General features: G+C 33.4%; 1 protein-coding gene across 5 annotated transcripts in view; it reads left to right on the forward strand.

The window, feature by feature from the left end:
* Window positions 1-16,328, forward strand: part of LOC112680358 (polypyrimidine tract-binding protein 2) — a 122,852-nt gene that overhangs the window by 77,507 nt on the left and 29,017 nt on the right. For all 5 annotated transcript variants that reach the window (XM_025550432.1, XM_025550434.1, XM_025550435.1 and 2 more), the window contains 2 exons: window positions 8,483-8,629; window positions 14,474-14,611. In XM_025550432.1, the coding sequence (XP_025406217.1) occupies window positions 8,483-8,629; window positions 14,474-14,611 (285 nt within the window). The remainder of the gene's footprint in view (window positions 1-8,482; window positions 8,630-14,473; window positions 14,612-16,328) is intronic.

A 16,328-nucleotide genomic window follows, 5' to 3' on the forward strand; every position in this document is an offset into this window, starting at 1 on the left:
AAACTGCTTGTCGAAGACGAATAATACACCGGGAAAAAGCGAGGGAGGGCATTATGAAAATGTTTGGAAAGTATTCATATATATATTATATATGTAGTGTGTGTGTGTTATTTGCCCAACCGATAACATTGAAATTATATAAACGTCCGCCGCCACGGCATTCGATTTCTTTTTAAATATTTATAAATTGAATATTGTACAAGATGGGGTATAGTGTAGCTCACATGCACCCCAGCGAACTTTTTTATACACATACACGCAATCGTGTGTACATTATATAACGCGCACAATTGTTTTCTTTTTTCACGCCTCGCCGCACGCAACAGCGGCCGTTTTAGTATTCCTCTCTCTCTCTCTCTCTCCATGTCACTCTTCCATGTAGTTCTTTCAACAGGTAAGGGGTGGTGACGATAGCAGTACATATATATAGTTACTTCATCGATCGAATTTGGCAACAGTTTGTCGATTGTTGCTTTCGGTGGGTGGCTTTCTCGTTCGCCACCGTCATTGCGTATCATTGGCTCGCCGCTTAATTCAGAATTTATCCCTGGAAGGCGTTGATCAACACACCATTGCAGTGGTCTTTTTTGGATATAAATCTAATTGACAGTAGGTGTTTGGGATTACTTTGACACGGAATGTGTGTATATCGGCACAATATATCGACGTGGATCAGACCGAATTTTTTTTCCGTTCATCTTCCTCGTTGAGTGTATACTCTTTACATCTACCATGTCAGTCGTGTATCATTAAATGCACCATTAGTTAATTAATTAAATGTTGTTGGATGAGTAGTTTTCATCGACAGCTATGGTATTGTTTACTAATAATAAATCCGATTAATATTTAATTTTTCACTTGGGAACTCCGTTCGTTCGAATGAAATTGTACATCAATCAAACATTAAACCTTCTATTTGTTCTTATTTTTATACTTTCATAAGAGTGCGTGAATTTCGATTGTAAAATTTAATTTAAGAACCATAATATATATAAACCGCTTGTTTTCAAGAAATATTATACAATTATGCGATCAAAGTATTCATTTTTTTCTTCTTCATAATAAAACGTTGTTTTTGAAAATTTTTCCCAGTTGATCGTGTATTTTATATTTTTATAATGACATTCTCAAGCGGACTGGTGTATTAAGTTAATTTCGTTTTGTTGAAGTTCCTATAAATATATCAAAGTAAGAAAAAAAAGCATTTATACGTTGTTATTCTGAAAATTATTACTTTTTCATTGTATAAAAAGACAAAAAATACATTTCTGTGATCATCATAATGGCGTTCGTCCGTGCTTTTAACGCGTTTAATGAAAAAAAACAGTATTCGCCAGTGCTGTATGACTTCACTGCTATATATGCAGACGGGGTTACATCTTGGCTTCAAGAGGATATCCGGCCATAGTGATGAGTAACCGGTGCGAGTTCTTAGTTTCAAATGCTTGTCAGTTCGCCATCGGAATACAAAAACAGTCTTTTGTATTGGACACACTTTCTCTGTCAACAACTGTACCCGTTCTACCAACTGACGCACATCTCGTCCGTTACTATATGCGACGGGTCACGATCTACACATCAATCCATTCTTAGTTACGTGCGTAAAACTTTTTGTCCACCTGTGGGGGCTTTTGCCTAAATAGCACTACCCGTCAGTACAGCAGCGTAGAAAAGTTTTGTCTCGTAATTAAACCCCAACCGAAACTCGTGGACAATCGCTATCGTTGTTTTTGGACTTTGAACCGCTTTATATCGCACCTGTCCCTAAGCTAAACGTTTCAACCTGGTCTGTTTCATAGTCTCTTCTAAGGTGAAGATCGACAAACGGTATATGTATAGGGACACTGGAGATAAGTAACACGTAAAATATCCGGCCAAAGGCACCGTGCCATTGGAATTCACGTTGTAAAAAGATATTATACACAGACGTTACATCTATACTATTTTAGTGTGTATAGTTTATCGGAATAATCGTAAAAAATAGAGGAAAAAAGCAGATAAAAATAGCTTTTTATTGCTCGGGATGTTTAGTTTATCGTTTCGTTCATTTGAATATACCCTAACGTATTCACTGCGATATAGGTCTCATACGAACTATAACTAAACCACTATTTTTAGAGTATAGTTTAAACTGATTTTCACAAACGATCGTCAACAAGGAAAATTATGCTGTATGATAAATCATTAAACAAACATTCGCTAATTGCCAAGTGCAAACAAAGAAAATATTAAAAATTAATAATGAACGAATAAGAATTATAACAGTCGTGTTTTGGCTATTTACTTGCTATTTAATTATTTTTTAAAACCGATAAATATATTATTTCTTTTATGGACTTATAAATATTGTATAACTTTTTATGCTGCAACTATGTACATTTTCTATAAATAACTGTCTTCCCTAATTCAATCTTTCTAGCGTTTCTTTTTCTTTTAATGTCGTATCGTCTTTATACACACTTAATCATGTTGTGTGTTTGTTCATATATTATATATATCAGTTTTCCTTTTTCATTTCGTTCAAAGTATTACCAATATTCTAGACATTACGGGATTTGACGTGATGTGGTGGAAACCCCCATATAATATCACACCACTGAATCAATTTTCTCCGGGGATAAGTCTGCCGAATAAGAAACAATACCGATCGTGTGAGACGGAAGTTATGTAGTACGGGTGGCTCATATACTCATTTACGGCGGTGAAGAGAGAAGTGTGGAATACGGATTTGTTAACAAATTGGAATTGGATTTTTATTCCTAGTTCTCCTACCATAATTTACACCACCTAATCTACCGTTACGTTTCTTTTCTCGTCGTTGTAAGACCACCGAACGCATGAGCACATATACATACACATATGCATGTACACACATACTCATATATAGTGAGTGTAAATCAAACCAGAGCAATATCCATCTGATGCTATAGGATGAAAATAATATACTTTTACATAGATAAATATCTAAAATTCGTGATAATTCGTTTCGTTGGGTACTTATATGTGCTCTTCGTGTAAGAGCCGACCACCGCCGCTTTATTCTTCGCGGTCTTTAGTATACACCCTGATGCAATGTACCTATACTGCACTGCTGATGACGGTTTCTGGATCCTTTTTATTTATATTTCGTCGTTTCTACTTAAACGGCTGTAGTGGGCAATTTGTGTCGCTGTTAAATCCCATAAAACTCTTTCTCGAAAAAGCTGGTAAAAACTTTGTGACAATGTGAAGAAAACTTCTGTTCCATTAAGCTTATCTGTCATACAGCAGAGAGCGGGGATGGATTAATACGCTGCGTCGAGTCGTTTTCCTTGTGTTTTTATACCTCGTACCTCACGACCCATGAGCACTTAGTTCATATATATATGAAAAATAATCTGCTGGTTATGAAGATTAAGATAGCATGGTGTGGGGAGGGGGGTTTGAAATAATGTTATAATTTTAAAAGAGAAAAGAAATATTAAATTACATAAAATTCAATAAAATTTAATAAAAACTTGTGATAATACACGTTTATACGCTACATGTAGTTTGACAAAATGGATTTCGGTATGCATTCCTTTAAATTTCAAAATAAATTCTATACTAATTGAAAACACAAGCATAACATAACGATTATAAGCTACGTAATTAGAATCTTACGTTTTGGTTTAAAATAATAGATATAATTTTAAAATAGTACGTTACGCGAACATTTGCTGTTAATGGCATTATAATGTATCATTTAATCACTTTAATATATAATTTAGATTTAACGTAATAAATTGTCCAGAAATCCTAGTTTCAGTTCATGACCTTTTATAACTATTATGTTCTCTATAGTCTCCAATTAAGTAATACATTATCTTCTTAATATCTAGAACTTGAGAACATGCATACACATTGCAACTAATTGCAACATACAAATTACTTATTAATTAAATCTCTTTTCCTCGTTAAAAAAAAAAATAAAAGTTATTATTCTTTGATTAATAAGTTACTCTTATAAAAAAAAATTAGTAAGCTTGAGTGGATTGGAGACAATGGGTATTATTTAGTTACATTTTTAAAGTCTATATTATCATAATTTCTTGATACAGGTACGTTAAACAAGATTTCTGGGATAATATTTCTGATTGGCTTTCGAACAAAACATTTTACTGCCTGTTCGTGATTTCTTATCCACTTCTTCCTTTAATAAGAATAATCTTCAGATTTGTTTGCATTGTATTTTTTAATGAACTGTATTTATTTGACCAATCGTAATTGGTATATAAATATTTTTAACTAGAATTAACGATAGTATTAGTATGGAAGTTTATTTTTGTGCGGCTTATTAAAATAAACGGCTGTTTTTTTTCAATTTTCATACATACCTACGTGAATTAAAATTGTTATTCTCGCACACGTAGTAATAGGATAGAACCGATTTTCTTATCTGAATTCTGTAACTGGTCTTTTAATACTATGTGTTATATAACATGAAAGGAATAGGTGGTATCAATAGAGCAACAATAGTAATACGATGCTTATAATGCAACAGTGGAGAAGAGGAAAGGGTGGTATAACAAACTTTCGACTTCGGGTTGTGGAAAACCGTGAGTGTTTGGTGACATGATAAACGACCCGGCTTTTGTGGCGAATTTTTCCGGCTGCTAAGACGTTCATCCAGCGAAAGAGACCATAGGAGAGAGTGATGGTGCGGAGAGAGGAGTTGTCCAAAAAGTTTTGTCACCTTTTGTCAAAACAGCGTACTTGCGGACAATAGAGGTCTAAGGTACATAAAATCTGAATAGAAAACAGAAAAGGATGCCTTGGTGACGACTATTTATCAAAAATATAAATAAATAAATAAAATGCCGTAGGTTACACTGTACAAAACGTATTAAATCGACAAGATTTTTTTTTCATGAGTCCCTCTGCTTTACGGATTCATCTCGTGAAATGTATACGAATATGTATATAAAATGATAATAATAATAATAATAAAACAGTTTCAAATGTAAAAACCGTGTGATCGGAACTACCGCCGAAAAACCGCCTTTTATATAAAAGCCGGTACCTGTTGTTTGTACTGATAGAAAGTACACTCTAGGGAGGAATATTTTCCCTAATAACTTTTGGGGTGAACGCGTAACGTTTTGGTGAAACGAGAAGGTAGAAGAGGAAGGTACGTGCCAGAGATGAATGATGTCGCTCCCTTTTATTATGTTCTGATAAAAAATAATAATAATAAAAAGTTTGTTTATTTATTTTTATTTTATTTTTTTCGAAACGACGATGATGGAAAACCGCAAAGCAATTTTTACCGTAGCTTCCGTTTACGATCACGAGCGATCCATGATTGGTGGATGAGGGGGTCGCAGTGAAAGGATTTTATATTTTGCTGCAACTACGCGATGCTTTTAGCGCGTTAAACAAACACGATCTGAAGATTGGGTATCCCGATTAATGCGTCATCGGATATGGGGCCTTCCTTTTGTTGCATGTACATACCTTGTGTTATTTTCACGGAATCAAATATAACGTGTGCAACAAAACAAATGAACTTTATATAAAATTGAAACTTTTGATTATTACCTGTTTTTATTTATACACGTATGAACTGGATTCTATAATACTGCGCCACTATTGCATTATAATATCTACTCCGTGAAGGAGGGTTTGTTAACGGATTGTAGAGATTGTACCGTTTTTTCCTATTTCTTTTCATAAATTAAAAACGCTCGCTTATAAGCTATGCTCGCATTTGTTAACCGTGATGTATGTGCGTATGGCATTTACAAATACAAATTTGAATTCCTTTAAAATATTGAAAATTTAAGAATGGATATAAAGGAACCCATTATTATATGTAAGAAAAATACGACCTTCCGCGTGTACATTCTATTCAATTTTGTATTTAAAATATTGTTATTATAAACGTTATTTATTTCTCTAACTATTTTGTTTGGGTATCAGATCTTTTTTTTTTATATTTTTTTTCGCACTCAAACAGAAAGAAAAATGCCGTTGCCTTAAGGCTATAACGAAAATATATAATGATCGTATTAGTGCAATATTTGATGGATTTTAATACTAGTGTACTCGTATTGTGGAAAATTTTGTTTTAAACTACATTTGAAGTGTTTTATATTTATATTTAATAAGGGTACGATTGTATTAGAGTATAGATATTTTTTTTGTTTTTTTTTTTTTTATGATTATTTTAACCTATTGTAATCGCATTTTAAGATCGTCATTTTATTTCGATCTTCACTCTTGGGTCCAGGTGTATGTATTTTCATGGAAACAAATAAATTAAAGTAAATAATCCCGTCCACTTGATTAGAACACTAAATTATTTTATCATTCTGTTACTCAATTTTAACAAGCTATTTGAATTGCCTTTCTCCTTGACACGGAAATCTGGTGTCCGTAGTATATTTAACTTACTACCGACTGTTTTATGGTCACCGACTTCAATGTAATTCAATAACGAGGTCTCGCCACAATATTGTCCGTCTGCCCCAGCGCAAAATATATCAAACGATATTCCAGCTCTTTCGTACCTTTTGCCTCTCATCTACCATGGCGGCAATTGTTAATAATAATAAACCAAGTTGTCTGGAAAACGGGGGGAGGTTCGAATTCACGTCCTAGAAATCCCATTGCGTGTTCGATACTGTATATTTGTATCGATTTTTAAAATACACTTGTATATAATAATGTTATATCTTGGTATGCACCCAAGGGATTCATATTATAAACAGAAGGTTAAAAATTATTCCTGTCGAATTAGCATTTTATTGTTAACGCTGCAGAAGCGATTCTAATGAATCGATGGCGTTTTTCCCGGAGTTTTTTTATTTCATTTTATAATTTTTGCCATTTTTAACTCGTTGTTTGGTCAACTAACTTCAAACAATGTTTATAAAACTCCATAAGTCTCGCAAAAATCCCATTGGTTTCAACTTTTTAATTAGGCACGTTTTTAAAATCAAATCGCTCTGTTACTGCTACTAATACTTTTTTTTATTTCTTATCGTCGGACTCAGAGGATGGGACCGTCTTTACTTTGCTCTCTCGTCGAGCCGCCATAATTTATTTGTCAATATAAAGATTGTCTTCTTGTATGGTATTTAGTTTCCTAAACATTTAATTGAATGTAATTACAACAGTACATAGTTTATCATGCCTATACACGTACGTATTCTTCAGAACCCTAATTTTAACAAAGTTACATGACTGTAAATCGCACTTGGTTTTGATTGTATGATTTTAATGTATTCTCAGACTAGCCATTTTTCGTCCGCCTCATTGGAACTCTCGTTCTATCACCTCAGTCGCTCTTCTTCCTCTTTGGTGTCCAGAATTAGTGTCTCGTACCGTTACACAACTTTCCAGTTCGTATTGTTACGTACCATGATTGTTATTATTGTTTCTGGAGTAACATTTTGTTCTACCATGGCTTCTAGTTCTGCTAACTTTAAGAAGTTAACAAGTTTTATGCTAACGCCCATCCACCACATCAGAAGAACGTGTGTTTTGCATCATCCATCACGTAACCACAAGATTAACATTCTGGGATTTCTACACGCGCAAATATAGTAGGCCTGGAGCAGCCATGTCTTGTCAGAAATTGTGTCAGGTTCTCTCCGTCTTTCCGTGCTGTCAATTAACCCAATCGCGGACAACGGGTATAAGTATTTTCGTTCATATCTTATTTATCGGGTCGTCTTTCCATTCTTGTTGCCACCAACTTCAAGTATTTTCATCGACTGTGTGTCTTACACACTCATCTACCCATATTAGTTCACACCGACTTCTCGTCATCAAGTGTACCAGTACAATGTTGGCCACTACTAGATTCGACATCGTCGTAACTGTTCTATATGCTCTAGCAACTTTCAGGAACTATTACACTTTCTGGACTTAATAATATTTACCTATGTTTATGGAAAACCATTAAAAAATTTTACACTGAGGTCGCATATAAAAATTTATCATTTATGACAGACGCACGGAGTTTCCTTTTTTATTGGTCTAGGACCTTTAAAATTAAACATCAAGCGAGAGAAAGAGAGCAACCGTTGTTTTCAAAGCTATTGCTATATTTTTGTGTTCCTAGAATTCAATTGTTGAACTAAGTTTGACTTCCAAATATTGCTTGTGTCCTTTCAGTTTCAAAGTTTTGTCCTGGAGCACAAACTACTGATGACTATACTATCACTTAGTTATTATTATAATAGACGGGGTCTTAATTTCTGATATGGCCAGTCCCTTTTTAATCATCCAATTACTAATTTGGTCTAATGTTGTGTTCATCGCGTCCTCCAATGTCTCTGTACTTCGACCGGTCGCTACTGTAGCTACACTACTATTACTATTACTACTTATCTATAAAATTACCTTTTTAATTAAAAACACATTACATTTATTTTTATACCTATGTATTATAAATATTCATATTCATGTTTAGTCGCTTTTACTAATTTTTTAACATTTTTTATGTTTGTTTAAGGCCTTTTTGGAGATGGCAGACGAAACCTCTGCATCTGCTATGGTCACATACTTCACGACTTGTACGGCTCAACTAAGGGGCCGTGCTGTGTTTATACAGTTCAGCAATCACAAGGAACTAAAAACCGACCAAACACACAGTAATGCTGTAAGTCTTTTAAGTTGTTTATAAACTTTTGTTATTTGAAAATAATAAAGATTTTGAAATTGCGTACTTTGATTTTTAAATCAAAACGACATGTTGCTTGTTGTACCGTAAAAATTATATATTTTTACCGTATTAAAGGAGAAGAATTTGAGTTTTAAAAATGAAATTCACTTAAATACCATTTTAAATTCAAATTATTCTAAAACATATTTTATTTTGAATAGGTAAGATATTTTTAGTACTTGCAATTTCTTCGCCATTTCGAAGAATTATTATTATCTTTTACTTTTACAGTAACCATAGTAATAATAATAAAAAATAATTAATTGATATTTTTCATTGATCAAATTCAATTTCCACCAAATATTCCACAGTATTTCAGTACATTTTCTATGGATGAATGAATAAAAAAAAAGAAAAAAAAAGAGAAAGGTGAGGTATGCAAAGAAATAAAAACCGATTAAAATGTTTTAAATATTTTTTTTTCTTTTATTAATATATTTATGAAAGTTTGGTTGTTGTAAAGATTAAAAGATTATATTTAATTAGAACTTCTACTTTCAATCAGTGTCAATATACATTGTGTACCCGTCAATATTTACTATTGTCGCACGTATACATATTACTATATTAATTATAAAGATACAAGTAAAAAATCTCTATAAAAAAATATTAAAATGAGTTAACACAATATTCTCGTATCTGTATATAAATTGTATGTATCAATGATTTAATACGTTCCATACGGAACAACAGAATTAGATGATAAATTTATTAATTTAAGTTATTTTATATTTTCTCTGTATATTGTCCATTAAAAAATAACATTTACATTTTAAGTTCAAACATGTATTACTTTCGAAAAGATTATACTTTTATGTTACTTTTCAGTTTCCAACACCTGGGAGTAAATGTTGACAATATAATAAATGTTTTCATCTACAACAATATACCCAAAGCCTTAGTCATTTACTTGGACTTTTAATATAATTTAATATGTGTACATTTATTTTTTATGTTTCAAGTTTTCTCGGTATAGTAATATAATTTAATATTTTTTAAAGAATTCGAATGTATACTTGAAACTAATGACAATTAATAACTTACAACAATAATAGTAGTAGGTTATGTTATAATGCGATTATTTACGTTTTACGATACTAACATGGAATCGTTATTTTTTGTGTCTCATTAGACATTGATTATTTTAATATTTTTATATATTAATTTATTTATTTTAGTTACTGAGGTAACATTCTTATAGTTTAATTATCAGGCGACACCCGTTTGCGTACGTCTATTTTTGAGGCTCATTTTCAACAACTCAATTGTGTGTACAACTCAATTGCGCACACGAATTTTAATACCTGCGATAAATGATCCAAACGTAGGACTTCTTTGCGTAAACAAACTATAGCAAAAGTTTTTACATTGTACATTTATTACTAGTAAATCTAAACAATAGATCACCCGATTTTAAAACACTATATTTATAGTTTTCAATATAAAACCGCGTTTTATTCTGCGCGTTTCAAAAACATTTGATATTTGAATATCTATGATACTACACGAAATAAAATGTCTAAAGCACTGACAACTCGTGTCTCGATAGCATCTCACGTTTAACTAACCAATAGGCATGTAGTAATATGATAACTCAAAACTTAGTACAAAATATTTACATATCAGATAATTAAAAACTTTTAAGATTACGTGTATCTTATCGAAATAATGTTAGTAAATCGTATTATTATTAGGCACTCATTAAGTTACAATAAAAGTCTATATTGGAAATGAGATTTAATAGTTTACGGAAACGAGTCGTAATTTTTAAGGCCAAAATTTGTATTATCTAGTTTTTATGTTTTAATCGTACGTTATACGCAATCGAATTGTAAGTTTTTGTTTGAGAATTGCCGTATAATTATTTTCATTTAATATACTTTATTTCCTATTTTAATTAAATAAAAATTTTCATGAATATACATACTATGTATATCTATGGTTATCAAGATATAAATTGCTATTTTTTTTCGGTTAGTTGGTGTGGAGATGAAAACATAATCTGTCCGTGGACAGAGTCTAAATCCACGTGAAAAGTAATAATAACCCATTAAAATATGATAAATAAATAATATAGGAGATTATGAACAGCCGTTCGGAGGAAACATTACATAGAATCGTTCAAGAACCTAAACAGCAACAGCAAGGGGGTTGAAAGGGTTAGGTTGAAACAAGGGTTGAAGCAGCTCACTAAAACTTTTAACTAGCTTATTACAAATTAAAACCGTTTTTTAACTCATTTCTATGTATTATAATTTACACACACAAAAATATATATATATATAAATACAACATATTTAGTATAGTTGTCAAATTATCTTAAAAGTCTTCTGATAAAGTAAAATGGTAATTTCTGGAATAAAAATTAAATAGGAAATTTTCTATTTTTTCACAGGAGATGCTCTATTTTTAGGAAAGAGAACACATTTCTTCTTAAAAATAATAATCCGATATAGATAGTGTGGCTCCACTAAAAGGCATGAAAAAAAAATTATGTCTTGTTAACATAATTTATAACCCCAACTACTTTCGACTATTCCTTGATTTTGTATTTACTCCGTCGAACAATGCACCTCGGTTTGATATAATTAAACGTTTCTTCTTCCTCTGCTTAGTCACACATTTATAACGATAGCAGTCATTATAATAATCATAGCAATACTAAAAAAAATCTTAACCACGTGGTGACGATTGATGTATGAATTTACGGCAAATTACGATATTTTTAAGCTTATTGTAAATTAACCAAAACCGACGACTATAACATTTGTGTTTTTAATTATACCGCTATGTTCGAGGAGTGATTTCAAACGACGCAAACTTCATCTCTGTGGAACGTCATATAATAACCCAAACGACAATGGATCGTAGTATTACGGGGAGGATCTTAAACAAAATGCTATTTCGAGTGCGCGTTCATTTCACCGTCGTCTACCTTTGTATTCATCTGCATGAGATTTTAATGAAAAGAATAATAGTAAGGTAACCCGAAACAAAATAAATAAACGCGACAAGCCTATCCATATATGAATTTATGAATGAAAAAAAAATTTAATTTTCATAAAATTTACTAACATAAAAATATTAAACTAGAACGTATATTATTTTGTCCGTTGTCTTTCCTTTCTTGCTATTTTATTTATACGCTACTTTGCTCCGTCATAAATAATTGTAGTTGTAACGGTGAAGTACAATATTCAACAATCAGACGGCTACTAGGTATTTTTTAAACCATATAACAGTTACGGATAGTTGCTAATAGAATCATGAACTCTCGGTTTTTTTTTTTATATTTTCTTACGTCCTGGATTAGACTTAAATTAAATATAATTAAAGGGTAAACTACCCTGACAAATTTGATTGTGTCAATTTAACGCTTTACAATAAGATTACTATAAACATAGTAAATTAACTATATTCTCTATAGAGTTAGCCATTTATCTTATTTCCCTATTATGAGTCTTGAGTCTCCGTTATTAAATCAATAATTTACGCACAAGTCATAGTTCATATAATTATATTTATTTTTTTTATTATTAATATATATATTCTAAAAATATAATTTCTATTGATACCGTGACTTGATTGGAGTTTACAAGATTTGAAATTGACAATACTCGGATCAAAATATTAATTTTATATTTGTAATAGTTAATATAACAATAAACGTTCTTTAAACCGGATTCGGATGTCAACGCTCATGTTTCGATCAAATAAAAACATAAAACTTTTAGAATGACTATGATGATGCGTGTATTTTAATGATAAACGTTTGCTTTTAGTGACATAATAATAACTTTTACTGAAATAAAATGTCCACCGGAAATTATCCATTTAAGCACCGTCGTATCATTCCGGAGATTGTACAATTTTCGACATACAAATTCCAATTCGAAATCCAATAACCGCGTTTATGGACAACCGTAAAATTATTACCTCTCTTTACATTGTGTATCATAAAACTGTGATAAATCCCTTGAACCGCATAATGGCTGATGGACATAACGCGCTCAGCGAATAAATGTTTATTTAATAGTGCCACTTCTCTTTAGGAAGTTTTAACTACTTTATGTTCCAAGTCCTAGACGTAATGGCATTGTTTTAATACTGATGGTGTCTCTCTAATGTTTTAAATTGTATTTAATAATCCCTTTATATATTATGTCCTCCTGCGTTGCGTGATCAGACCAGGCAATACCACACTACTATATAACACCATATGGTTGATTGTTTGATCAACGCCGTGAGGTGACTGTCATGTCACAACCCAGTACGTAGAAAAGAAGAGATTCTTGAGAAAATTAGAAGAGAAAAAGTTGCAAAGTAAGGGAGAAAAAAAGGATCTTCGCGTATCTCTTTGTTTTCGGTTGATGGATTAGAATAAGAAACATTGGTGACAACTCCATTCCAGAGCCATTGATCTTTTTTGTTTTCTCACCCGGGTTGTTGTGTTGTTATTGTTGTTGTGTTAGAATTAATCTGGTGAAAAAGATAAAAAAAAAAGAAAGAAAAAGTGCTACAAGACAATATTTGGTGTAAAGGGACGGAAGCCGGATTCCGAACAGATTCAGAAAGGGATACCTGTCAGAGAAGTTTACAGACAATCGATAAACACATTAGGGCCTTGAAAGTTTTAAAACCTCAGATATCGAACCCGGATGAAAAATGGCGACCGGAGGTGAACAAAAGGATTGTGTATCTCAGACTATAAACGTCAATTGTACATTTTTAAATATTTCATCAAAAATACCCTTACCAGACCGAACTAATTTGAGATACCTATAAATATGATCGTGTGACGATGTGTATATAATTTTGTTTTTACATCATGCAACTGACATGAATCACCATATGTTAGTGATATCCGTCATAGTATACTAAATCGTCCTTGCGTATATGTGTGATGATACGAGTGCTTTCAAAAAGGGATTCGACGAGAACGTCGTTTGGATTAATAGTGACGTACCCGAACGGACAAGTTGAGTAATTACACCCGAGGACCGACGGACGTTCGGTCGCACGAATAAGGACTCGCTTTTACAAATCCCCCATGTCCAGGAGACACGGGAGAGCTAACTAATGGTTTGATCCCTTCGTCCATCCCTCACTTGCTTCACCACTACTTCAGTCTCGTGAGTTCCGAATAAAACCCGACGTTTACAAGTGGCCATTTATAAACGTCCTGGGTATACACTAATACTAAAACACGTTTGTTATGAGGTTTTTTCTTCTTCGAATTTCTACCTTTCTCTCTTACTGTGTCACACATTGTTGTGATCGCCCACCCATGCTCTCCCCAACTGTGACGGTTATAAGTCTGAAAATAAGGCGTGTGTGTTAAATTCCTCTTCCTTCCGGCGTGCATATTTGGCGATGATTGCATGTTAGTGTAATTTGTGAAATTGTATGTATACTGTTACTGTAGTGCAGGAACTATTACGTAGTACGGATAATGTAAAAGCTGGGACTTACTCGTGTTTACAAACTATTTTGACGCCGATAAAATATTATCTTCGTTGCCTGTCCGATTCGTCGTTAGCTTCGCGTAGAATTCTCCGCATCGCCACTATATACATGTGTGTTTCTCTATCTATACCGATCCACGGGGTTTTCGTTTATTAATGGACAGTCTAGATATATTAATAACTCTTCTTCCCCCCCCCCTTTTCTCGCTTTATACCTACTCGTATTTAATTCGCGTGGAAAGCAAAACTGCAACCTTTCATCGTCCATATTTCTCCCCTACACCATTTATTATATCGATTTTAATTCATTTTCCAGAACGCATCGGCTCAAGCTGCTCTACAAGCGGCCCAAGCACTGGCCGGCCAGAGTGATGTACAAGGTGGTCCGAACACAGTGCTTCGAGTAATCGTCGAACACATGGTATTCCCGATCAGTCTTGACGTCCTTTACGAGGTAAGTTTGAGTTATGTTTACATTTCGGCGATTCAACGTTTGCAAATGAATCCGCATTTAATTATAGCTTATATATATTATATAAATATAATTTCTTAGAAGAACTGGAGTTAACGAAAAAGTATCTGTAGACTGTTTAATGTCGACCAGGATTCTGTTTTCGTAGCTTTTTAATATTTTAATGTAATATGCAATTCTTCAGCTGCTGGTTTAGATCAAATACACACGACAATCGCAAATAAAAAAAATACTTCATCCAAATGGTTTTTAATTAAGTTAAAACGTCTTTTGATGTTTAATTAAATTTTACTTTGAATTCCGATAAATTATCGGGCTGTAACTTTTTCAATTGTCTTATTTTATACCTTCGTTTTGAAAACAATCGATTTGCATCGTGTATAGGTATTGTCTTCGTTATCAGAAATACCTCCAACAACCTATCTGACAAAATGTCAAACGTGTTTATATTGTTGGGTTTCATTATTCGACGCCTATGCAAAACGTATTTGGTGGATAACTACATTTCTCATGTATTCTTTCACATTGCATTCGTAATTGAATCGTACACAGAACGCATATCACAAATTCCCCGTGGTGGTTTTCTTCTCATTACTTTATTTTCGTTGCTTCCGTGTGTTTGAAAATAACTTTTCCCTACATTTTAAATAAAATAACAATCACCGAGGATGAAAAGTTGAAATTTCTATACAAACATTTTATTGTATTAACCATGTGAAATGATTGGTAAGTAAATTTCTCTATGATCCAAACTTAAATCAAATACTTTCATCAAACCCAAATAATGAAAAGTTGTCAGTGAACTATTGTTAATCGACGACAAAAAAAAATTAAAATACGCACCGGTTGATGAAACGTGGATAAAATGTCTGACTGTGAAGGTTAAAGAAACAGATTAGTACCTATTTTTAGTATGTAATAAATTGTTTTTGTAAATAATACAATACGGTTAACTTTACACGTTAATGCGTCGTATTATTGCGACTTGCCAATGTAGTAGCGATACAGTTAACGATATCGTTCAAGTCGGTTGTTAAGTACTAATCGTACTTGATCCGGAAAAATCGTTTCGTTGTGCGTCAAATAATGTCGCGTTACTCGTCGCTATCGACCAGCTTTTTTTTTTTTTTTTCATCGGCCGTAGGTAGCGTTACGGGAGCATGCCATGATTGTATAGATACGTTGTTCCGTTGAAATAAGCCGTTTGTCGTGTGCGAAACGCGTGTCTAGACTTGGATTGCGTCTATTTAGATGACCCCGGCGTACAAAGCACGTAATATACGGCGCGTACTTTCTACGCTTTTTTATTCGTACCGTCGTTCGGCCTCGACAATATTCGAAACATTCTGTCGCGTCTCTCTCCCCCTTCCCCGTCACACCATCGACTCCCTCAGCGGTCGGTTTCGACACCGTTATTCACCCGTCACGACGACGACGGCCACGAGCGTCAACGAAACGAAACGCTTCGCAACTGGTCGCGTCCCGCCCCTCCGGCGCAAGCGGTGTAGAGGGACGCGCACTGGTGTTTAGCAAATTATTAACCGCAAGCGCCGCAGCAGTCGCCGCCAATGAAGCTTTATCGCACTCGTTGTCGCTGCCGTTATTGTTGCCGTTGCAGTTTACCTTACCGCGATCCGAAACATTTCGACGCGTATTCGTGTGCGCGTGCGGGCCCGCTCAGGTTTACAATCTCGACGCG

The sequence above is a fragment of the Sipha flava genome, unplaced genomic scaffold, assembly GCF_003268045.1.
Source record: "Sipha flava isolate LNK unplaced genomic scaffold, YSA_version1 176_pilon_pilon, whole genome shotgun sequence".
NCBI classification, from domain to species: domain Eukaryota; kingdom Metazoa; phylum Arthropoda; class Insecta; order Hemiptera; family Aphididae; genus Sipha; species Sipha flava.